The following is a 25,419-nucleotide window of genomic DNA, read 5'->3' as shown; positions in this document are numbered from 1 at the left end:
GAGCCACTAGCAAAAGTGGCCAAACTGAGGGCTGCAGTGAATCTCTGAGGCAAACAAATCCGCCAATAAGCACAGGACCCACCAAGGCAGAGGAAGAACTTTCTCACACAGCCTATTGCACTCAATCCATATTGATTCAGCTGTGAGACTGGCTTCCAGCATGAGGAGGTAACAAGCAACTGCAAAGGAGGTGCAAACTTTCTTCCTATTTCACCCTCAGTTTATTCTTTCTATTGAGGAACCATTATTACATAGGAATAAACAAAAGGAAAAAAGAGAGTAAAACTACTGTTTATTCAATAACTTGCTTTAATGCCAAAAACGTTTAAGTGGAAGTGAGCCTCTGCAAACCAACTTGAAATTGTGCTTTACATGTTAAGCTTTCTACCAAAATGCAGCTCCAACTCTCCCAAAAAAATCTGGACAATGGTTCTTTGGCTCCTTCCCATCTAAACACAGAATGTCTGAATGTTTTTCATCTCATATGAAATGTATGCTCTGGGAAAGACTGAAAGAGCACGACCATAGATGATTAAGAACTGACTGAGGGCTTTAATTGCTGAGGATTTTCTAGACTGTGGCAGCAGCTTGTTTGTCATTTCAACTCTCTAAATTAACTTCTATGATAATCAGGGAAAAAAGTAAAGTCAGATGCTGAAAATCACATCTGCTGGCACCCTCCTGAATAGAGAATTTTACTAAAAAGATATAACTAAGGGCCACTGCAACTACACCTGATACTTCTGTAATTTAGTTCTCTCCATGCCCAGACTGGTAAAGCAGGCCATTTTACAGTACTCTATGGGAAAGGCACCTGAACAATTTGTACTTAATTTTATACCGAGGCATTATCCCCTTTTGAGCTCGCCTTCCCTGAAATTACAATTCACTTGCACTTCGGAGGGACAATTACTGTTTTGGATTACTAACTCTCTAGGAATTGAGAAAAGTTATCTTAAGAGAAGAGAAATACTAGGAAGCTAAGAAACAGTCACAAAATAAAATGTAATTAGAAATAACAAGATCTAGTTAGATATTAGAATAAACATTGCTGGGGAGACACTTTACTACCTAAAGGGAGACATTGGAAGAAGCCTCTCTGTCACCCTAAAGGATGCCTTTCAGTGTCCCCATTTTTCTTTCCGTGTTGCATTTGCCTTTTATAACCCACATCTTGGCTGACAAAATGTTAAGCTGAATTAGAATAGGACATTAAATTAGCCCTCCTGTCCCTCAGACCAGATTGGTTATACCTGTTTGCATGACTCACGCATGTCCTACCCTTCTACTCCCCACTCCCTAACAGTAACTTCTGTTATAGGAAGTCTGCTTGTTAAGCCATAACAGATCACTTTTGATAAATATATTTTTATTCGCAAACATGTCACTACTTCAGGAAGAGCAGAAGTGCTCTTTAGAAGGATCTGACTTTCCCTAATCCTCCTATACTGTATTGGGCGGTATTTATGAGTGAATTATAGAATCAGGAAATTAAGAGAAAAATCTCATCTTGTCCACACTCCCTTCTTTGTATACCTACTTCTGATACACGTGCATAGTCATTACAATCTTTTGTTCAACTTCATGACCTACAATATATTATGTCTAGAACATGTTTGGGCAAGTTACTGGTCAGTCACATCCGGAAGACCACACAACAGTAATACGATATCCAGCATATTCTAAGATCTGACCAACTCATAAAAGTAACTCGTACATCCATATTCAACAGTCACAGCTGTCTAGTATGATTCTGAATATCAATGATAATAGTAAATTTCATTTAGTTCATTAGAAAAGTGGCCTCTCTGTGTGTGTAAATATTAATCTAGGATGTAAGCACACACATCTGAAAGAGTAGCTCTCCTCACATATATAAGTAAAGCCACATTGGCTGGAATGATAAAATTCAATATTTCTGCAATGATTCAGATGAGGGCACTTCCAAAACTTCAGAAGAAAACAGTTACCACTTATAAAAAACGTTCGCACTACACAAAATTATTGGAACAATTTATCACACTGAAGATTCCTTGATTAAGTAGTATGTAAATTTAGACTGTAGGTATTTTTTCTTTACAAAACACATTTCATTAGAACACTGTAGAGTTCATGCTTTTTAGAGAGGAAAAATGACCCTATGGTTAAGTACCTGGATTGGAAATTAGGAAGAAATGTGGCTCAGTTCTGAATGCCACAACCAAACTTCCTTTTGACTTGAGCCCAAGTTCCCCCACATGAAAAAAATGGAGATGAAGAGTTATTGACCTTTCTGTAACTGTCTGTGTTGCACATATCCATTCAAATGTAGGTGTGTGCGCGCCCCAAGCACAGTTACTGGAAATTTTTCCCTTAGTGGTATCCGTTGGGTTGGCTCTAACACCCTCTGGTATCCGGTGCTCAAAGTGCTGGTAATAAGGGGCCCTGCCCTCCTTCAGTTTTTTCTTGCCAACTGCCTCTTAAGAGGGGAGTGAGGGTGGGTTTTGGAATGGACATGTGCAACAGATCTTGAAAAACAAGTTAGTTACAGGAAGGTTAGGAACAGTTTTTTCATCTTTGAGTGCTTTCACATGTCCGTTCCAATGTAGGTGACACACAAACAGTTGTCCTGTAGGGGGGTTTGGAAATCAAGGGCAGGCTGACTGTAACACAGCCCAGCCAAAACTGGCATTGCCTCAAGCCTGTTGTGTAATGACACAGTACATTGTGAAGGTATGAACCGATGACCAGGTTGCCGCCTTGCAGATGTCCTGAATTGGAATGTGCTAAAAAAAGCAGCAGAAGAGGCTTGCAAACTTGTAGAGTGAGCTATTAAGTTAGCTGGGGGCGAAATGTTCGTGAGGGTGTAACATGCCTTGATACACAAAGTGATCCACGATAAGATTTGCTGTGCAGAAATGGGGAGACCTTTCATCCTTTCTGCTATTGCTATGAACAGCTGAATGTATCTGCAGAATGGTTTGGTACTTTGTATTGTAGAAGGCCAGAGCACACACAACATCTAATGAGTGGAGGTGCTGTTCCTCCCTGCTCTCATGTGGTTTAGGGTAAAACACTGGCAGGAAAACTGTTTGACTCCAATGAAACTGTGATACAACTTTCAGAACGAACGATGGGTGCTGTCGCAGATGGGTTGTGTCCTTAAAAAAGACTGTATGGGGGCTCTGAAGTGAGAGCTCATTTTTAGGAAACCTATCTGACTGAAGCAATGGCCACCAGGAAGGCTACTTTCCAAAAGAGGCATAACAGCGAGAATGTTGCCAGTGGTTCCAATGGGGGTCCCATGAGTTTTGACAGGACTTGGTTTAGGTCCCACGGGGGGTGGGATATCTAACTTGGAGGAATACCATCTCCAGGCCTTTGAGGAACCAGACTACTATGTCATGTGAAAAGATAGAACAGTTGTCGATCTTGGGATGGAAGGCAGAGATGGCCGCTAGATGAAACTTTACTGAGGAAAAGGCTAGCCCTTGCTGTCTTAGCGACAGCAGGTAGTCTAGAATGAGATGCAGAGAAAACTGCAGAGGCAGTTGTGAACACTAGCTGGAGAACCTCTTCCATTTGGACAGGTAGATAGCTCTGGTGGAAGGCTTTCTACCGCTCATTAGGACCTTGCGGACTTGCTCCGAGCAAACTTGCTCTTCTGGATTCAGCCATGGAGCTTCCAGTCATCCAGGTGCAGCGACATGAGGGTTTGAGTGCAACAGTCGACCATGATCCTGGGATATTATGCCTGTGTGCGACAGGGGTTGCAGGGTTGTCTCCATGGACATACCTAGTAGGATAAATAACCAGTGCTGCCAGGGCCATGAGGATAACCCACGCTCCGTCCCACTTGATCTTCATCAGAAACTAGTGGATCAACTGGATAGGAGGGACAGCACAGTACAGGTGCCTTGTCATGGTAACAGGAATGCATCTCTGAGAGACCCCAGGTTGTGGCCCCTCAGGAAACAGAACTGATGGCATTACCTGTTGGATCAGGTGGCAAACAGGTCTATAAGGGGAGTCCCCCGCCATCAGAAGATGTCCCTTACAATGTCTGGATGGAGAAACCATTCATGGTGAGAGGAGAGAGACTAGCTGAGGTGATCTGCTAGCTGGTTCTGAGTCCCAGGAAGATAGGATGCTTCTAGAGTGATGTCGTGATCGATGCAGAGTACCCACAGGCAGAATGCTTCCTGGTACAGGGGGGAAGAACATGCATCACTCTATCTGTTTATGTAGATCATAGCCATTGTATTGTCCGTGAGCACTGAAAGAGATTTGCCTGTCAAGTTAGGTAGAAATGCCTGGCATGCTAGACATACTGCCCTGAATTCCCTGACATTGATCTGCAAGGAGAGCTCTTCTTGGGCCCAAAGGCTTTGGGTTCTGATGGGTCTTAAGTGGGCTGCCCAATGGAGGGCTGATGTGTCACATTCTAGGGACATGGATGGGTGAGGTCTTGAGAAGGGTATCCTTGCGCATACCATGGGGCTGTCCAGTCACCATTGTCCAGTCACAAGATGAGGCTGGGACCGTGAGAACTGAGTCCAGGTGATGGCGAGAGAGGGAGTAGACCAGGGCTAGCCAGGCTTGCAGGGGTCTGAGTTTTAGCCTTACATGTTGCATTACATATGTACACGATGCCATGTGGCCCAGGAGACTCAAGCACTTTTGTGCAATCATGATTGGATGGCTTCGGAAAGATCGTATCAGGAATGCAATGGTGAGGAATCGGTCGTTTGGAAGCAGAGCCCTCGCTTGCACTGAGTCGAGTTTTGCCCCTATGTACTTGATCTTTTGGACTGGGATCAGGAAAGTTCAGCAGAAGGCCTAATACACAGGAAGTTAATTGAAGGAGATGGATGTCGGGCTCTACTTGAGTTCTGGACCAGCCCTTGATCAGCCAGTCGTCCAGGTATGGAAATACGTAGACTCTCTTTTTCCTTAGGAAGGCCACTACTACTGCCAGACATTTTGTGAAAACTTGCAGGGTGGCCAAAAGGGAGCACCATGAACTGGAAGGGACTTTGGTTCACTACAAATATTAAGAAATGTCTGAACAGAGAAGATCGAAATGTGAAGTAAGCATCCTTTAGATCGAGGGTGAAATACTAATTCCTGGGATCCAATGAAGAGATGAAGGAGACCATGTGGAACTTCAGGTTCTTTAGAAATCAGTGGAGACTGGGCAGGTCTAAAATGGGTCTGAAACACCCCCCATGGTTTCAGAATTAGGAAATAGTGGGAATAGAACCCCTTTCCTCTCAGGTGATGGGTTGCAGAGGATTGCAAGGGAGAATAGGAATCAAGAGGACTCGCAGCCAGAGGGAACAGGGGATAGACTGGAGAATCGCACTATCACCAGGAAAAAAGCAGGTCTACATGATTGGGGACTCCTTACTGAGAAAAATAGACAGGCCTGTAACCAGAGCTGATCCAGAGAACAGAAGGATGTGCTGTCTGCCGGGTGCTAAGATACGGGATGTGGACCTGAGGCTGAAGAGGATCTTAACGGGAGCAGGAAAGAATCCACTGATAGTCCTTCATGTGGGAACAAATGATACGGCTAGATTCTCACTGAAACGTATGAAGGGAGACTATGCCAGGCTGGGGAAGACGCTTAAGGAAATCGAGGCTCAGGTGATCTTCAGTGGGATTCTGCCTGTTCCTAGAGAATGGCAACAAAGGTGTGACAAGATTATGATGATCAGCAGATGGCTCAGGCAGTGGTGCTATAAGGAGGGCTTTGGGATGTATGGCCACTGGGAGGCATTCATGGACAGAGGACTATTCTCTCGGGATAGACTTCACCTGAGCAGGGAGGGAAATAGACTTCTAGGATTGAGGCTGGCACAACTCATTGAGAGAGCTTTAAACTAGGAATTTGGGAGATGTCCAGGTAATCTCTATGCCAGATTTTAACACAGAGGGAAGAAAATGAAGAAAGGATACAGTCGTGGGTAGGAGAACGGACATAAGGAGGAAGGGCAGTGTGGATACCAGTCTAATAGGTCATACTGGCTGTAGAATGTCTCTGCCTAATCGGGTAAAGAATATGAGCGAGGCCAAACAGCAAAAATTAAGATGTTTGTACACCAATGCGAGGAGCCTAGGTAACAAAATGGAGGAACTAAGTTACTGGTGCAGGAAGTGAAACCAGATATTATAGGGATAACAGAAACATGGCGGAATAGTAGTCATGACTGGAGTACAGGTATTGAAGGGTATGTGCTGTTTAGAAAAGACAGAAATAAAGGCAAAGGTGGTAGAGTAGCATTGTATATCAATGATGAGGTAGACTGTAAAGAAATAAGAAGTGATGGAATGGATAAGAGTCTGTCTGGGCAAAAATCACATCAGGGAAGAACGCTACTAGAGCCTCCCCTGGGATAGTGCTTGGGGTGTGCTATAGACCACCAGGATCCAATTTGGATATGGATAGAGCCCTCTTTAATGTGTTCAATGAACTAAATACTAATTGGAATTGTGTGATCATGGAAAACTAAACTTCCCAGATATAGACTGGAGGACAAGTGCTAGTAATAATAATAGGGCTCAGATTTTCCTGGATGTGAAAGCTGATGGATTCCTTCACCAAGTAGTTGCTGAATCAACAAGAGGGGATGCCATTTTAGATTTGCTTTTGGTGAGTAGTGAAGAACTCATAGAAGAAATGGTTGTAGGGGACAACCTTGGTTCGAGCGATCATGAGCTAATTCAGTTCAAACTAAATGGAAGGATAAACAAAAACAGATCTGTGACTAGGGTTTTTATTTCAAAAGAGCTAACTTTAAAAAATTAAGGAAATTAGTTAAGGAAGTGGATTGGACTGAGGAACTTGCGGATCTAAAGGCGGAGGAGGCCTGGAATTACTTCAAAGTTGCAGAAACTATCGGAAGCCTGCATCTCAAGAAAGGGAAAAAAAAATTCATAGGCAGGAGTTGTGGACCAAGCTGGATGAGCAAGCATCTCAGAGAGGTGATTAAGAAAAAGCAAAAAGCAGACAGGGAGTGGAAGATGGGAGGGATCAGCAAGGAAAGCTACCTTATTGAGGTCAGAACATGTAGGGATAAAGTAAGAAAGGCCAAAAGCCATGTAGAGTTGGACCTTGCAAAGGGAATTAAAACCAATAGTAAAAGGTTCTATAGCCATATAAAGAAGAAGAAAACAAAGAAAGAAGGGGGACCGCTAAGCACTGAGCATGGAGTGGAGGTTAAGGATAATCTAGGCATGGCCCAATATCTAAACAAATACTTTGCCTCAGTCTTTAATAAGGCTAAAGAGGATCTTGGGGATAATGGTAGCATGACAAATGGGAATGAGGATATGGAGGTAGATATTACCACATCCGAGGTAGAAGCGAAACTCGAAGAGCTTAATGGGACTAAATCAGGGGGCCCAGATAATCTTCATCCAAGAATATTAAAGGAACTGGCACATGAAATTGCAAGCTCATTAGCAAGAATGTTTAATGAATCTGTAAACTCAGGGGCTGTACCGTATGACTGGAGAATTGCTAACGTTGTTCCTATCTTTAAGAAAAGAGGGGAAAAAAGTCATCCGGGTAACTACAGGCCTGTTAGTTTGACATCTGTAGTATGTAAGGTCTTGGACAAAGTTTTGAAGGAGAAAGTAGTTAAGGACATTGAGGTCAATGGTAATTGGGACAAAATACAAAATGGTTTTACAAAAGGTAGATCATGCCAAAACAACCTGATCGCCTTCTTTGAGAAGGTAACAGATTTTTTTAGACAAAGGAAACACAGTGGATCTAATTTACCTTTATTTCAGTAAGGCATTTGATATGGTTCCGCATGGGAAATTATTAGTTAAATTAGAAAAGATGGGGATCAATATGAAAATTGAAAGGTGGATAAGGAACTGGTTAAAAGGGAGACCACAAAGGGTTATAATGAAAGATGAACTGTCAGGCAGGAGGGAGGTTACTAGTGGAGTTCCTCAGGGATCGGTTTTGGGACCAATCTTATTTAATCTTTTATTATTGACCTTGGCACAAAAAGTGGGAGTGTGCTAATAAAGTTTGCGGATGACACAAAGCTGGGAGGTATTGCCAATACAGAGAAGGACCAGTATATCATACAGGAAGATCTGGATGACCTTGTAAACTGGAGTAATCTTAACAGGATGAAATTTAATAGTGAAGAGTGCAAGGTCATGCATTTAGCGATTAATAATAAGAATTTGTGTTATAAGCTGTGGACTCATCTAGGAGTAACAGAGGAGGAGAAGGACCTCTGAGTATTGGTAGACCACAGGATGAGTATGAGCCACCAATGTGATATGGCCGTGAAAAAACCTAATGCAGTCTTGGGATGCATCAGGCGAAGTATTTCCAGTAGAGATAAGGAGGTGTTAGTACTGTTATACAAGGCACTAGTGAGACCTCATCTGGAATATTGTGTGCGGTTCTAGTCTCCCATGTTTAAGGAGGATGAATTCAAACTGGAACAGGTACAGAGAAGGGCTACTAGGAAATGGAAAACCTGTCTTATGAAAGGAGACTCAAAGAGCTTGGCTTGTTTAGCCTAACCAAAAGAAGGCTGAGGAAAGATATGATTGCTCTCTATAAATATATCAGAGGGATAAATACCAGGGAGAGAGACTAATTATTTAAGCTTAGTACCAATGTGGACACGAGAACAAATGGATATAAACTGGCCATTGGGAAGTTTAGATTTGAAATTAGATGAAGGTTTCTAACCATCAGAGGAGTGAAGTCCTGGAACAGCCTTCCAAGGGGAGCAGTGGGGGCAAAAGACGTATCTGGCTTCAAGACTAAGCTTGATAAGTTTACGGAGGGGATGGTATGATGGGATAGCCTAATTTTGGCAATTAACTGATCTTTGACTATTAGTGGTAAATATGCCCAATGGCCTGTGATGGGATGTTAGATGGGGTGGGATCCAAGTTACTACAGAGAATTCTTTCCTGGGTGTCTGGCTGGTGAGTCTTGCACACATGCTCAGGGTTTAGCTGATCGCCATATTTGGGGTTGGGAAGGAATTTTACTCCAGGGCAGATTGCAGAGGAAGGTGAAAAAACCCCAGGGCCTCTGCCAGTGTGGGGCATGGGTCACTTGCTGGAGGATTCTCTGCACCTTGAAGTCTTTAATCCATGATTTGAGGACTTCAATAGCTCAGACATAGGTTAGGGAGTTATTACAGAAGTGGGTGGGTGAGATTCTGTGCCCTGCGTTGTGCAGGAGGTCAGACTAGACTATCATAATGGTCCCTTCTGACCTTAAAGTCTATGACTCTAACGTGTTCCACAGCTCCCACCCAAAGGAGGGACTGGACTTCTCGTTCCAACAGGAGCTCATGAGAAGGGTCCCTAAAGAGAGACAGAGGACCGGTGAGAAGGTGGGGTGGACAAGAATTGGATGGTGTAACCCAGTTTTATGGTGTATCCCAGGCTGTCTGAAGTTATCTGGGTCCAGGCATCCAAGAAATGGGAAAGGTGGTTGGATATGGTTGGGGGTAGAGGGGGTAACCTGGATCCTGTGTAGAAGGTATTGTGATGTCAACCTCAATCGTCTTATCAAAAAGAATGCTTTGATGACCCGGGGTGCCTGGGAGCCAACTGAACAGGGTCTGTCGAGGATGACTGCGGATGGGGCCTTCACCTAAACCCTCTGTTCCTTCTCTTCTGTTGGCCCTGACAGGTTGTTTGAGGGAAGTAACAGCTTGGCTGCTGTGGCCTGTGGTCCTTGCACCTGCTGGTACATAGTCCTGGGGATTTCAAGGTCATCTGGGAGTCCTTGAGGCCATGCAGTCTAGCATCCATCTGCTCTGAGCAGAGCGACAATCCTCCAAATGGGAAGTCCTGGATGTACCTCCTGAAGGAGGCCTGAGGATTGCAACCAGGAGCTCCTATGCATCGTCACCACAGTCACTCTCCATCTGGCCATGGAGTCAGCGGCATCCAGGGCTGCTTGCAGGGAACCTTGAGCTACAGTTTTCCCTTCCCCAATTACGGAGGAAAATGCCTGTCTGGGGGAGAAGATCCTTGAATTTAATCAAGGATTCCCACATGTTGAAGCTGTAGTGCCCCAGCAGGGCCTGCTGGTTTGCTATACAAAGTTGCAGGCCCTCTGATGGGTAAGCCTTACACTCAGAGGTCTAGCTTTTTAGGGTCCTTTGCCTTTGGCACAGAGCTCTGCTGTCCCTGGTGGTCTTGCTCATTGGGTGCCACAACCACCAATGATCCCGGGAGGGATGGGGGTGGAGAAGAGGAACTCACACCCCTTGGCCAGAACAAAGTATTTACGCTCTGAGCATTTTGCCATCAGTGGAAGGGAGGCAGGAGTTTGCCACAGGGCTTTAATAGGGTCCATGATGGCATCGTGTAGCAGCAGAGACACTCTGGATGGGCCTGCTTGTGACAGACTATCCAGGAGGCCGTGTGTAACCTCCTTAACTACCTCTGTTTGGACCCCTAGGCTTGAGACTACCTGTTTAGTAGGTCCTGATACCCCTTATGGCCATCTGGAGGTGGAGAGATCCCAGGTGCCACTGCGGCCTCACCTGGAGTGGAGGAGGAGGCGGCGGCGGCGGCTAAAGCTTGTTGGGGAGCCTCAATTGCTGCTTCTGCTGTTTGCAGGAGCTTGCAGGGCTTCTTCTTAGGGTTTGGTGCAGTGTTTGGTACCGGAGTATCTTTGCACAGTATCAGGATGCTCTAGCCTCCGAGATGACCGAATAAGAGCGTCTTGACAGGGTAGCTTGAGGTGGGTGAAACCCCCAATGATTCCAAAAAGGCCACTGCATGGTAGTGGGGCCCCCTGGGTATGGTGGCCATGCACCCGGAGGCCCCTATGAACTCAGTGCCATGATGGAGTTGGAATGGCCTGGGGAGCAGAAGGGTTGGCTGCTTTGGCGGGGCAGTACACTTCCGCCTCTGAGTCTGCTGAGGACTAAGAGGTGCGCTGCAGAGGCCAAGGCAGCGCCATGCCCCTGGGTGTCGGAGAAGGCTGCTCAAGGGCCCTTGAGGCTCTCAGCAAGGGTTCCCCCTTGGACATCTGACACAGTTCTGGTTGAGGTGCTGGTGTCAATTCCCTGCTGCTTGGGGTCACTGATGGAGCAGAGTCTTGACCCTCCAGGGAGCCTAGTACTGGCAGGGTTAGAAGATCCCTTTCAGCTGCAAAGGCTTTGGGGTCGACGGGACTGTAAAATACCCAGTACTGTGGTCCTGAGTGGGTGACGTAGGACGCTCTGATACCGGGACTGTGGGCACCTGGCAGTGTGGCACCAGGGATGAAGAGAGGCCCAGTACAGGTCTCTCCCTCTCCCGGTCTCCTCTGTCCTTTTGCACCAGAGACCGGCTCTTCTCCTGGCACCGGTGAAGATGATTGGTGCTGGGTGACTTGTGTTGATGGAGGAACACGCTGCACTGAGGCAGAGGTGCTCGGTGCTGACTCTGAGCGCAGCTCTGAATCTGTTCTTAAGCTGTCTCCATAAGGAGGACCTTTGAAAGAGCAGTCCTTCTCGGTCCGGGGCTTGAACTCTTTACAAATTTGGCAACTGTCCTTCCTATGAGCTACCCCATAACACTTGAGACAGCTTGAGTGCGGGTTGCTCAAAGGCACAGACCTCCTGCATGACGCACAAGGCTTAAACCCCAGTGACCGAGGCACGCCTCGGCACTGGGACAAAGGACAACTCTGTTATTTAAGAGCAGAGACGTCCAATCTATGTAAAAACTAACTACTAAAAAGTGAGAATTATTTACACTAAAAGGTTAGGAAAACCACTATAAGGAGATTGTCTAAGCAATGAGAGGTTTCAGCAACCATCACAGGTGGTAAGAAGGAAATGAAACAGGGCAGGGCCCCTTATACTGGCGATATGAGTGCACCACACCAGAGGGCGCTAGAGCCGACCCAACAGATACCAGTAAGGGAAACATTTCTGGCAACTGTGCTCTGGACATGCACATACCTACATTGGAATGAACATGTGTAAGCACTCAAAGAGGAATATTTATTTTCTCCCACCCTTTTTCTGTTATAGAAATCAAATCAGATATCCTATCCAGAGTTTTAAACTGTAAGACTACCATTCCAGGGCTGGCACTAAATAGGGCAAAGAATGGACACAATTTACACAAACCCATAAAAAGGAAAAAACAAGGGCTAGAAAAATTCACTTACTACTGTCTTTACGTATGAATTTGGTCGCAGAGACTGGATGGTACTACCAGAATTGCCATCTATACAAGAACGTGCTCCGTAAATCACAGTGATAGGAATATCTTGATGCATGTGAGCGATCCGCTGTAACATTGGCCTTTTTGCCCATCCATAAGGAACAGTCATGTTCTTGAAAGCAGTTTCACCACTTAAAATGTCAAATGAAATAAGTGCAAAGTAACACACATTAGAAACAATAAACTCAACTATACATACAAAATTATGGAGTCTAAATTAGCTGTTACCACTGAAGAAAGATCTCAAGTCATCATAGAGTTCTCTGAAAGTCATCTGCTCAATGTGAAGTAGCAGTGAAAAAACTTAACAGAATGTTAGCAACAATCAGGAAAGGGATATATAATAGATCATAAAATATCCTTAATTATATAAATATATAAATAAATATATAAATCTGTGGCACACCCACACTTGGAATACTGCATGCAGTTCTGGTAGTCTTACCTGAAAAAAGATAATAGAATCGGAAAAGGTACAAGACAAGGGCAACAAAATGATTAGGACATGGAACAGCTTCCATACGAGGAGAAATTAAAGAGTGGGACTGTTCCACTTTAAAGAGAAATGACTGGAGGAGGGAAGAGATATGATAGAGATCTATAAAATCATGAGTGGTGTGGAGAAAGTGAATAGGGAAGTGTTATTTACCCCTTTACATAACACAACAACCAGGGGTCTCCAAATGAAATTAATAGGCAGCAGGTTTAAAACAAACATAAGGAAGTCCTTCACTCATGCACACTGAACCTGTCCAACTCATTGCTAGGGGATGTTGTGAAGGCCAAAAGTATAACCAGTGTTGTTGCCAACTTAGCTACTTTGTCACTAGATTTAGTGACTCTTTGGTTTCCCTAGCGAGAAAATAAGTTTCAAAGTGACCGGTGACAAATCTAGTGACTTTCACTGCCAATTACAGTGACATTCAGAGAAAGAAGTCACCAATATGTATAGTCACAAAATCATTCACAAGCAGCTCAGTGTTAATAAAATCCATTCCATGCTCTTATTTTTTATTTTTCTTACAGATTTAAAATTTTTATTAAAGCTAATATTAAAATTATGTAATACATAATAAGACTGTCTGTGCATCTGCGTAGAATGCTTATATTAACCGAAGTACAAATGTTGGTTTAAAAGTAACACAATATATGTAAAAAGAAAAGGAGTACTTGTGGCACCTTAGAGACTAACCAATTTATTAGAGCATAAGCTTTCGTGAGCTACAGCTCACTTCATCAGATGCATATCGTGGAAACTGCAGCAGACTTTATATATACACAGAGAATATGAACCAATACCTCCTATACCAATAATAGCTATTACCAGCAGGACAGTGGGGTGGGAGGAGGTATTGGTTCATATTCTCTGTGTATATATAAAGTCTGCTGCAGTTTCCACGATATGCATCTGATGAAGTGAGCTGTAGCTCACGAAAGCTTATGCTCTAATAAATTGGTTAGTCTCTAAGGTGCCACAAGTACTCCTTTTCTTTTTGCGAATACAGACTAACACGGCTGTTACTCTGAAACCAAACAATATATGTAGTACATAATCAGCAATAACCCAAATAAGATTAATAAATTTTAATTACTACATTCTGTTGCACACCAAGTCAATGTCATTATGTCTCAATTGAGCATGTCCTTGGAAGGAATTGCATTCCAGGGAGTTTGTGGAGGCTAATTAAATACTTTGCTAAGCCAGGCACACTTTGAAGAGAGCAGCATATTAGTCAGGACTTGTTTTTACCCAAATGTGTTCTTTCTCGCTGCTCCGTAGTAGACAGCACATCCCAGGTCAGCTGGGATTGATTAATTTCAGCTAAGCCTCCCTTTCTTGCCAGCCTGGATTTGAGCTGACAGGTTAGTGAAAGGGAGAGCCCAGAGCCAGGGGGAAGAGGGCATTCACCTGACCTGAACTCGATGCTGCAGGGAGCCAAGAGGGTAGATTTAATCCCAATCCCACTGCTTCCAGGGTCTGATATTTTGAAAACAGCTGGGCTGCTAACCCCAGGCCAAGTCAGGGAAGGAGTAAAGGGGAACTGAAATCAAGCTAGCTCCTCCTATGATCCTGTGGTAAGGCCTTCATCCCTTGAAGCACGGTCCCCCCGCCCCATTAGGGCACATGGCTCTGTCTCATCCCACCACACCTTCCATCCGTGCGGCTCGCCTTGCCGGCTAACCTGCCTCCCCCGCCCTGCTCGCTTCATTAGTGATCTTCCCCTGCATCACAGATTACACTACCTACTACAGAACAGCGAGAAAGAACACCTTTGGATAAAAACAAGCCTTGGCTAATGTGCTGCTCTCTCCAAAATGTGCCTGGCTTTAGCAAAATATTTAATTATCCTCCATAAACTTCTTTTCCTCGCCTGCAGATTAGTGATCTCAGCCCAAGCAGCCCTGGAATGCGATTCCTTCCGAGGACATGCTCAATTAAAACATAATGACATTGACTTTAGTAATGTCAGAATGTAGTAAGAAGAACATGGAATAGATTTTATTAACACTATTGAGCTGCTTGTGAATGATTTTGTGAATGTACTTGCCTGGGTGAGTGTGTATACACACACACACAATCAGTTCTCTAGAAATTTTATTTTGTGACATTTTTGACTCTTGATTGCTTAAACAGCTACATCTAGCGACTTTTCGGGGTCTGTCTGGTGACTTCCTGCTATGTGAAGTTGGCAATACAAGATTCTGGGTTCAAAAAGAATTAGGTAAGTTCATGGAGAACAGGTCCATGAATAGCTATTAGCCAAGATGGTCACAGATGCAACCCCATCTCTGGATGTCCCTAAACTGCTAGAAGGTGGGCCTATACGACAGGAGATGGTTCAAAATTGCCCTGTTCTGTTCATTATCCCTGAAGTATCTGATGCTGGTCACTGTTGGAAGATGGGATACTAGGCTAGATAGACCATTGGTATGACCCAGTGGGGCATTCTTATAAGAACATCCTTTTGATTGAAACTTAGCTCCCAAGTGCTCATCCAAAGTTTAAAAGAAAAAAAAAAGGCAACAAAATCAAACTTGGTAGACCTAAAATTAGGATTGCAAATAGATAAATGAACAAGCAAAGTTCAATAATGTTTTGCTTTTAAAATTAACACATTAAATGCTAGTAGCCTAACAACCCTACAATAAAAAGCCAGTGCGCATGCATTACTGGGAGCGCTGAGGGAGGAGGAGAAGGGTGGCTGTTGAATTAGGAAACAGATTAATTTCAAAAATATTTTGGCAAATTTATGCTCACCTGGGTGACTGTACATTGCAGTGGTAGATGTATTCAGTAACAGTGTTATCATCAAACATAGAGGAATATTTTCGCTTGAAGTCTGGTCTTAAACGCTGTACAAGGCTTAACCCTGTAAAAAAAAATAGAAGTTTAAAAAATAATCATCAGGAGCTGGTAGTGACCCCCTTTATTTAGGTTGACTAACATTTTCCCATTATAAAAAGGTCCTGAGGTTGTGGCTGAGATAACTTTGGACAAGTCACTATCTCCCCTTCCATCATTTGCGTTCCTTAGAAAAATTCTGGCACCATGCATGATATCAAAACAAATGGACACAAACATTCCAAAAAGAATGGGCACCAAACTGCATCAGAGCAGCAGCCGCATCCCCCCAACCCCCACAGGGGTCAAGATAGAGGAACTGGGCTGCGCCAGGCTCCACTAAGCCTATTCTCCAGAACCAGCACATGGCTCCAACAAACCATTCCCCACCCTGAGGACTCTACATGGGATACGAGCATCCCAACTCCTTGAAGGGAGGATGTGCTGGAGGAGATAGCCAGGCCAGGTTCCTTCCTGCAACTCCTGGACCTTGCATATGGCCTCAGTGGCTCATAACCTCCTCTTGGAGGAACAGCCTTCTCCTGTTGCCAGCTAATTTATTTAGTCCCACAGCTCAAGAGGTAGATGTCTGGGCTGGAGGTTTGCTGGCTGACCCCTATGGATGATGTGGGAACCACAGTAATTGAATTTAAGGGTTTTTTTAAAACTTTTTTCTTAAAAAAACATTCTCTAGGAAATGACATACAAAAACTACATTATAAGAACAACATTATTTTGGGTGCAAAACCAAGCACTTGAGAATTAGGAAATGTCAGAATTAAAGTTGTCCATGCAATCCTCATTTTGTCCTTTTGTACACATTCATTAAGATATTGTTCTTAGCTTTCTTTTCATTTTCAACTGGTTGACTTTGCAACCTTAAAAGGACGTTATTTTAACATATTTTGTGTATGTAATCATACAGCTCAGCATTGGCCTAACTCTACTCTCAATGAATTCAACAACAGTTTTACCATTGGCTTGAATGATAGCAGAGTTAGGGCACTGCTGAGTTCTTTTGAAAATCCTACCCATAATCCATTATTAAATGCCTTATCCAGTATCTGGGGCATGAATGAGGGATTGCTGGCTGAAGGTCAACCCAGATAAGACAGAATTGGTGCTAGTAAAAGGGGGTAGCAAACTGAAGACATGTCAAAGACTATAGTTCCATCTTTAATTGAAGATGTGACCTCACCATTTATGACTTGGGTTTATAATCTGGAGGTAAGGGTTAATCCTTAAATGCTGGTAAACAGTCACAGCAACTGCAGTGATCATAATGCTGCTTCCCCTACCTGTTTCAGGCCAAAAGGTTATGACCATTTATGTAGAACTTGTCACCGTGATCCATGTTGTTATAACCTTGAGATCAGACTATTGCAATATACTTTATGTAGGGTTACACTTTAAATCAGTTCAGAAACTGAATCTAATACAATAGGTTGCAGCTCACTTATTAAATGGAGGTTTTAGTCATGAGCATGACACCAATGCTCAGTTATTTGTACTGGCTGTACGTAGTATTCTACATAGAGTTTAAAGTGCTGTTTTAGATTTACAACCCCAAAACTGGCTTTGGACCTTGTATTTGAGAGACTGCTTATTTCTGTGTACCATCCTGCTTCAAATGAAGTGCCTGCACTTCAATAAAGTGGAGACTACCAGCAGGGCATTTTCCGTGGGTAGCCCAATTTTGGAATGTACTTTCCACTTGGTCATAAGTCCAAGTTTATTGATCTTAAGTCCACATTCCAGGAAAAAGAGATTTGGCAATGTAGGGTGAGAGAAGGAAGCTGCGATATATTGGTGTGTGCTGAGATCAGTGGTTGGAGTGTGAGGGTCATCTCCCTTTTCAGTTTTAAGAAGATGGCTGCATTTGCTTTTGTTGATCAAACTGGTTTGTATTTTTAATGTTTATCAAGACAACTTGAACCTTTGGATAGTTTTTTTGTGCATGTTGTCTAAATAATTTAAAAAATAAATACTCCACATTAAATCAAGTAACTGAGTTTCTATCTTATAAATGGATTTAACATTCTCACCCCCTCACCAGAAAGAATCTCACCCCCTCATCAGAAAGTCAGAATGTACAGTTAATCCACTATATAATAGGAAGAAAGGAAACCCATTCCTTATGCAAAAAAATTGAACAGATGTTCATGAAGATTTACAACAGAAGCTAGGATTGTTGGGGTTTTTTACGTCTAAGACAGACAAACTGGTTGCATTTTAGAGAATTTTCTTTGGCACAGCAATCTATTTTTAAATTAGAATTTCTGCTTTCCCCAAAAAGAGTGGAATACTGTTAAGAATAACTAAACTGAATTTTTAAGTTAGAGGCATCATTTGTTAGCTTTATTTCTGGGCAACTACTTGCTAATCGAATAGTCCTATTTAGTAAATTAGAAAAGCTTCTACTTCAAAGAATAATCTTGTTTGCAAAGTAACAAATTAATATGTCCAAAAGGCTAATTACCTTAGTCAAGCTTTTAAAACATACAAAAGCCTCTTTCTGGTTTGCATATTAAATTATATATATATATATATATATATATATATATATATATATATATATATTTTTTTAAAGAATACAGGTAGTTCAAATGTAAACAAAGGCTAGAAATTCCACTTTTTTTTTTTAAACTCATGATAGACGGTTGATGTAGCTCCAGATGCTTTATGAAATAAATGATGGGCCAAAAACTATTTATAAGAAGGAAATTAGCAATTATAAGAAGACAACCTCTTAATGAAATATTTGCTTTGTATTCATATTTAAAATAAATAGAAATAGTACTTTAACAAATATTAATTAGCACTCACCAAAGGGTCCTGCTAACCTAAGCCCAGCTAATGGATTAAATGGACTCAGCATAGCTCCTAGTGCTTTAATCCAGATTGGAATTGGTCGTTCTTGTTCAGCATTGTCAGGCCTCTCTGGAAAACCCCATGGCTCCACTAAAATGAGGTGCTTCACCCTGTTGGCAAAAAAGTTTTGTGAGGTTTAGTGTGTATAAAATGGTTTGAAGTCTCTCAATTTATTGTGGAACAAGAAAGATTAAAACTAGCTATCGGCAGATTAAATAATCTACATTATTCACCATCACGGTCATATCCTATGATCTAATTTCTGATCCCTCATTAGCATAAGAAAGTAAAATCGAAGAGAAGATTCAACACAAAACCAGCTGCTAGGCACTGTATTCTGTGAGTTAGAAAGATGAGATTTGTGTCCTTGTAAATCAGGTAGTGGGTATAGCAGAAGGGGTAATCACTAGCAGCCAGCATGGAATAACAAGAACAAATCATGCCAAACCAGCTTGATTTCCTTCTGTGACACGCTATCTGGCTTGGTAGATGGGGTAAATGCAGTGGACATAATATATCTGGACTTCAGCAAGGCTTTTGACACAGTCCCACATGACATTCTGGTAAATACGCTGGAGAAATGCATGCTTAGCAGAACTACCATTAAGTAGATACACAACTGGTTTAAACAATCACAAAGAGTAACTGTTAATGAAATGTCAGACTGGAGGTCTCAAGTGGGGTTCCAAAGGGATCTGTGCTGGGTCTGGTGTTCTTTAACAAACTTTATTAACAACCTGAAAGTAGGAACAGAGAGCATATTGATCAAATTTGCAGATGACACAAAACTGGCGGCGGGGGGGAGGGGTTGCCAACACTTTGGAGGACAGAGCTAAAATTCAGCGGGATCTTGATAAACTGGAGAAATGGGTTAAAGACAACAAAATGAAATTCAACAAAGACAAATGTAAGCTGCTACACATGGCGAAGAAAAACCAAAATGTACAAATACAGAACAGGGGATAAGTAGCTTGGCAGCAGCACTACTGAAAAGGATCTGGGAGTTGTGGTGGATCACAGCCTAAACATGAGTCAGCAGTGCAATGCTTTTGCAAAAAAAGCAAATGCAATTTTAGGTTGCATTAACAAAGGTATAGCATGCAAGTCATACAAGGTGACAGTACTACTCTATTCAGCGCTGGTTAGGCCGTTGCTAGAGTACTGTGTCCAATTTTGGTCACCAATGTATAGAAAGAAGTAAAGAAACTGGAAAGGATTCAGACATGAGCGACAAAGATGATCTAAGTGATGGAATGCATGTAAACAAAGGCTGAAGGAACTAGGTATGTTTAGTTTGGAAAAGAGGAGACTAAGGAGGGACATGATAGTGGTCTTCAAATATTTGAAAGGCTGCCATAAAAAATTTCTCTTGCCAGAGAAGAGGTAATGGGTTCAAACTACAGAATAGCAGATTTGGATTAAATTTCAGGAAAAGCTTCCTAACTGTACGATTTGAAACAGATTGTCTAGGGAGGCTGTGAAGCTCTTTCACTGCAAGCTTTCAAAGGGAGGCTGGATAGCCATTTGTCTTGGATGGTTTAGCCACAACAAATCCTGCACTTTGGCATTCACTTCTAACCCTATGACTCTGTGGTGTTTAAGTGGTTTGATAACACAATATCTTGCCTATTTTTAAATAAGTCACTTGACAAACTCAGGAGAGACCAGAGATGTTAGAGAATAACCACAAAAAAGCTCCACTCCGAACATTAATTTAAGGAATACTTCAGAAACACTCCCCCCGGCCCCCAAACATTAACAAATGCTACTGAAATTATTCCAAAGCTGCAGGGTTTTTGTTTTTTTGTTTTTTTTTTGGGAAGTACAGGTTTCCGCAGCACTAGACATACATTAGAGCAGTGGCTCTCAATCTTTCTATTTTACCCCTTTCAGAAGTCTGATTTTTGTGTATTCTCAAGTTTCATCTCACTTAAACTACTTGCTTACAAAATCAGAAATAAAAATACAAAAGTGTCACTGCACACTATTACTGAAAAATTGTTACTTTCTTATTTTTACCATATAATTATAAAATAAATCAAACTGAATATAAATATTGTACTTACATTTCAGTGTATAGTTTATAGAACAGTATAAACAATTAATTATCTGTATGAAATCTTAATTTGTACCGACTTTGCTAGTGCTTTTTATGTAGCCTGCTGTAAAACTAGGCAAATATCTAGATGAGCTGAAGTACCCTCTGGAAGACCTCTGCATACCCCCAGGGGTATGTGTATCATTGGTTGAGAATGACTGCATTAGACTGTGGGCTCTGTCTTCCTAGATGCATTCCTACTAAGATTCCCCCTTATAAGAGATTCACGCATTGGAAGGGGTAAAACAACATACTGTATTTTCATTTAAATACACAGATTTAACAAGTAATTATTTTTAGTTTAAACCAAGCAAACATTTATCTCCTACTGGCTAAGAATCTCTGATTTCTAATAAGTTGGAGAGAGCCATCCTTATACCTTAATGTTAACTTACCAGGGTGGGGAGAGGGAAAAATACTAAAACAGAAATGTAGGTTACTTTTCAAAGGGCACACAGTATTCAAATATAAAACTTGTTTGACTGTAATGTCACAGTCTGATTAAAAACAGAAAAAAAGAGACACACGATACCCTTATTTATACAAGGATTGGGGAACAGGAGACAGTAATGGACTCCTAAAATTAGAAAAATCACCTAGAGGTCATTAATTTGTTGGTTCATCCTGCCTACTATGGGAGTTATGTTATTAATGTTTTTATTATGCAAATAAATCTGCAGCTTGTGATGTCTGAACAATTTGTAAATGTATACTTTAAAAGTTATATTAATGCAGATTATTAATAGTACAATATTTAACTAACTATACATGCTTCAGGATGGCAGTTTTGCTTTTAGATTCTCATGAAGTAACTGATTTTTCTGTTCAGGTTCAGAGTACTGCAAGAGGACGTTTACCAAAAATGATTGATGGTTAGAACGTAAACAAAGAATTTCTGCTCATACTGTATTCATATTTTTCTACACAGAACAAAAACAATTTGCATTTTGGGTCTAAACTAGATGATAGTGTCTCTTTAAATCAAGTCTTGACCCAATTTTCACAACTAAACCTAATTCAGAAAGAACTTGGTTTTATATACTGCTGCATGTCAAATGAATACAGATGTGTAGTACTAACATTAGTAAGAGACAGCAAAGATTTCCTTTTTCCCTTTATTTTCACATACCTTGATGGGTATTTCAGTGAGTAAGCCGCAGCCAGGAATCCACCCAGATTATGGCCAAGTAAAATCATTCTGTCCAGCCCTACCTCCTGTCTCCATTCTTCTACAGCTTCTATAAACTGATTTTCTGCTCCTTCTGCATCAGTGTCAAACTGTGGTCTACTACTACGCCCAAATCCCAAGAGGTCAAATGCATAAACAGTCCTATTTTCGCAAAGGTCTTCAAAATTGAGAGCCCAAAGTCCAACACCTCCTCCAAACCCATGGAGGAGAACAAGTGGAGTTTTATATGAGAGGTCCTGAGAGAATGTTAGCGTCCATATTTTATTTCCATTGGATATGAAGACATATTGTTTACTGTACGTGCTTGTGATACCTGAAGGGAAAAAAAACATAGTTCAGATACTTTTTATTTTTTAGTCATATCTAGCAGTCTGTTCAGTGGAAGCTCAGGGCAGGAATATCAGGTATCTTTCAGAGCAGGGTCAAAGGTCCTAAACAAGGGAACACTGAGAATCTATATTACAGTCATGTTTGCTTCATTGCAATGCATTAAAAATAGCAATAATTGTTTCTGAAGAAAAATTACATGAGATCTGAGTATATTCCATATGTGTAAAAAAAAATACTTACACTTCAGTATTTTCTCTTCAGCTTCTTTAAGATGTGGCAGTGACGTGGGGCACCATGCAGGAAGCCAACTAGATAGCCACCCTGACCTACAGTAGCAGTAAACACAAAATAAACAGATTTATAAATAAATTGTAATATATATAAACAAGCTACCTACATTCTGCATTAGCTGCAGCTTTAGAGATCTTCAAGTATTGCCTCAAATAGAGCACACAAGTACCCCAGACCATTCTGTACAAGGACCACAATGAGCATGAGATGGAGTTTCAGCCTTTACTTTCTCCTGCCTTATTAGTTTGTGTCATAAGCTTAAGCAGTAACACAACAGGGAAAGTCTGACGAGTGTGCTCGGTGAAGCTGCAGATAGCACAGATCAGATACACACAGAGCAGGTGATTATAGCAGAAAGACAGTCAATCAGGATTCAGCATCTGACAATCTGTATCCATTGCCATTCAATAATATTTAGTTACCTTTACAACAGTCACTCTGAATTATGACCTTTCTGTGTAAAAAAGTGATTTGCTTTAACCATCAGAATTTAGGAGCTGTGTTTCAATTTCTCAATAAACACATTTAAAAACAAATAGTACTTTATCCTCTCAGGTGCTCAGCTCAATCAGTGAACTGAAAGCACTCAGCATCTTGCAGGAGCAGGCTCTTAAGAACATTAAAAAAAGTGTTAAACAAAAGTAAAACATGCATCCAACATCCCAAGTTTCATATTGTGGAAGTTCTGAAAAGCAGCATAGGCAATGGCATAAGTTTCTAGATTCAGGAAGACTGCACTGCATTGCTTTAACTACAATCTTTGTTTGGAAGAGTCTCTTTACACCCATAAAAGTTAGAAACTTCCAGGGTTTCAATTAATTAATTTAACTGATTTTAAAGTAAGTTCAAAGTCTGCAGAAAGTGATGGCACCCTCCTGGGAAAATTTCCAAACTTCCTATGGCAAGTGGACTTTTCAAATTCTACATCTTAAGCTAAGTCAGCTCATTAGGCATTGGCATCCAAACACACAGGCACCAACTTTCCAATGTGCTGAAGGATGCTCAACCCCTGACTCTGCCCCAGGCCCTGCCCCCACTCCACACCCTTCCCCCCAGACTCCACTCCCACCCCCTTCCCACAGCGTATCGCACCCTCGCTCCTCCCCCTGCCCCAGCCTCCTGCACGCTGTGAAACAGCTGATCACGGTGGGCGGGAGGCACTGATCTGCGGGGTCCACTGGTGGGCGGGAGGCTCTGGAGGGTAGGGGTGGAGTTGATATAGGGGCTGCGGCTCAGCATCCATTATTTTTTTCCCCATGGGTGCTCCAGCCCTGGAGCACCCATGGAATTTGTGCCTATGTCCAAACATGTCTGCCATACATTCTCATGTTGATTTTTTAAAATACTAACAGTTGAGGAAGACACTCACAACATAAGACAGCTAAATTAGAATGTCAAATCAAACTAAAGGTTACACATTTTCAAGAACCTTTTTCTCTTAGAATCTCAGTTAAAACTCTTCTGCATTTAAGGGGGTTTTTTTACATCCTTTTCCCCCCTTTATGTTTCCACTTTTTTGTTTGCCCAGCCTCTTGGCATTTGTGAAAGAAACTAAAGCAATTAAATATTTGCTTCTACCAGTGCTAAAGATTGCAGAACACTGCACCCAAGGATCACCTTAATGCTATATAAGGGACCAGTCCAATTCCCTTTAAAGGCGTCAATGGAAAGATTCTCATTTTAAGTCACGGGAGTTGCATCTGACCCCATGGTTCTCTTTCAAAGGCCACTGAAGTCAATGGAAGTCTTTACACGGATTTTAATGGGATCTGAATCAAGCCCCACAAGTATTTGAATACAGTTTGTTTCCAAGCTGATGGACAAGACTAGCTATCTAAAATTTAGATTTTTATAAAAAAGTAAATTTGGCATCAACACAAAGCAATTTGGCCAACTATCAACCATCAACTTGTACCATGAAATTTAAAACAGTTTAATGAAAATTATCAATTGATATAATCAACTTAGTTTTAATTAATTACGGTCTTAAAAACTGATTATAACAATACCTTGGTATCAGCTGGGCCACCATATTAAGTCATATGTCTCTTCCAGTGATATTCTAAGCTGAAGAATATTACCACATGATCCTGAGATCAGCAGTTTAACACCCACTCGCTTCTCTTCCCATCCCCTCAGCCCAATACTGTATAAATTCCTAAGACATATCTTGATTAAAAAAAACCCTTAAAATTTCTTTAAGGGGAAAAACATTCTTAGCAATAAAGAAATTTCTCTACTGTTAAAGACAGCTGTAACAAACATGTCAAAATGGTAGCAGTGCAGGTCTGTTGATCATCCGCAGTGTTGTCCAGGTCCACAGTTCCCACTGCTTGAGAGTCGCAGTCACCTCTTACAGGAACCTGCAGCACATGTCCTTCCCCCTCCTCAGCCAGCACAGACTGAGCTGGGCTGCCTCCTTTTATCTGTCCCTTCCACCTGAAACATGCACAGCAGGGGCAAAAGGGTGTGGTCTCCTGTCCCATCCGATGGATTTCAGTGTTAGTTCCCTGATTGGTCAGGCCCCGGTGCCCAGTGCTGTGTTAGTACACCCATCACACTGTTATTTGTATCTGTTCTTTGGGATAAGCAAACTTCAGTATTCTGAAGACAAGTATTTAGTTTCCTCTATCTATGATAAATCTGTCATATTTAAATGACTAAAAGTAGCTTTATTTTTGTATTGCCTATTTTAATTTCTGTTAAATAAATTTGAACCCTATAACAGGTGGATGAATTATTAAAGGAAATTCAAGGTTTAGAGTTCTCAGAACTAAGCGAGTATATATCTTTGTATTTATCTGAATTAAAGGTTTTTCATATTTTTCATTCCAGATTCTTAGTTTCGTGCCTTTTTTAAAAAAAAAGACAAGATTTTTGAAGAGCGAATAAGTCTTTGATATGACAAACAGAGCAGTAAAAGGTGATCCAGATCAGGCAGGAAAATGGCCAGGGTACCTCTATCATCTACATAAAAAGGTTACACACTGCTGGGGTTGAGAAGCAATGCACACAAGGCCTTTGACATGTGGAGTATGTAATCCTGACTGTGATAGGCAGATGGCAACAGTTAGCATGTATTAAAAG

General features: G+C 41.8%; 1 protein-coding gene across 3 annotated transcripts in view; it reads right to left on the bottom strand.

Moving 5' to 3' along the window:
* Nucleotides 1-25,419, bottom strand: part of ABHD5 (abhydrolase domain containing 5, lysophosphatidic acid acyltransferase) — a 44,822-nt gene that overhangs the window by 3,193 nt on the left and 16,210 nt on the right. Inside the window, exons 2-7 of one of the 3 annotated variants that reach the window (XR_012157494.1) lie at nucleotides 22,282-22,367; nucleotides 21,652-22,024; nucleotides 18,380-18,534; nucleotides 15,470-15,581; nucleotides 12,155-12,341; nucleotides 83-230 (exon numbers count right to left, since the gene is read on the bottom strand). Coding sequence is in view for 2 of the 3 variants with exons in the window: in XM_073333330.2 (XP_073189431.1) it covers nucleotides 12,155-12,341; nucleotides 15,470-15,581; nucleotides 18,380-18,534; nucleotides 21,652-22,024; nucleotides 22,282-22,367 (913 nt within the window). In the remaining variant the exon portion in view is untranslated. The remainder of the gene's footprint in view (nucleotides 1-82; nucleotides 231-12,154; nucleotides 12,342-15,469; nucleotides 15,582-18,379; nucleotides 18,535-21,651; nucleotides 22,025-22,281; nucleotides 22,368-25,419) is intronic. The other 2 variants (XM_073333330.2, XM_073333331.2) reach the window with 2 other exon arrangements.

This window comes from Lepidochelys kempii, chromosome 2 (genome assembly GCF_965140285.1).
Source record: "Lepidochelys kempii isolate rLepKem1 chromosome 2, rLepKem1.hap1, whole genome shotgun sequence".
NCBI lineage: Eukaryota > Metazoa > Chordata > Testudines > Cheloniidae > Lepidochelys > Lepidochelys kempii.
The sequence above is the reverse complement of the archived record's forward strand: the minus strand, read 5'-3'. Positions and strand labels throughout refer to the sequence as shown.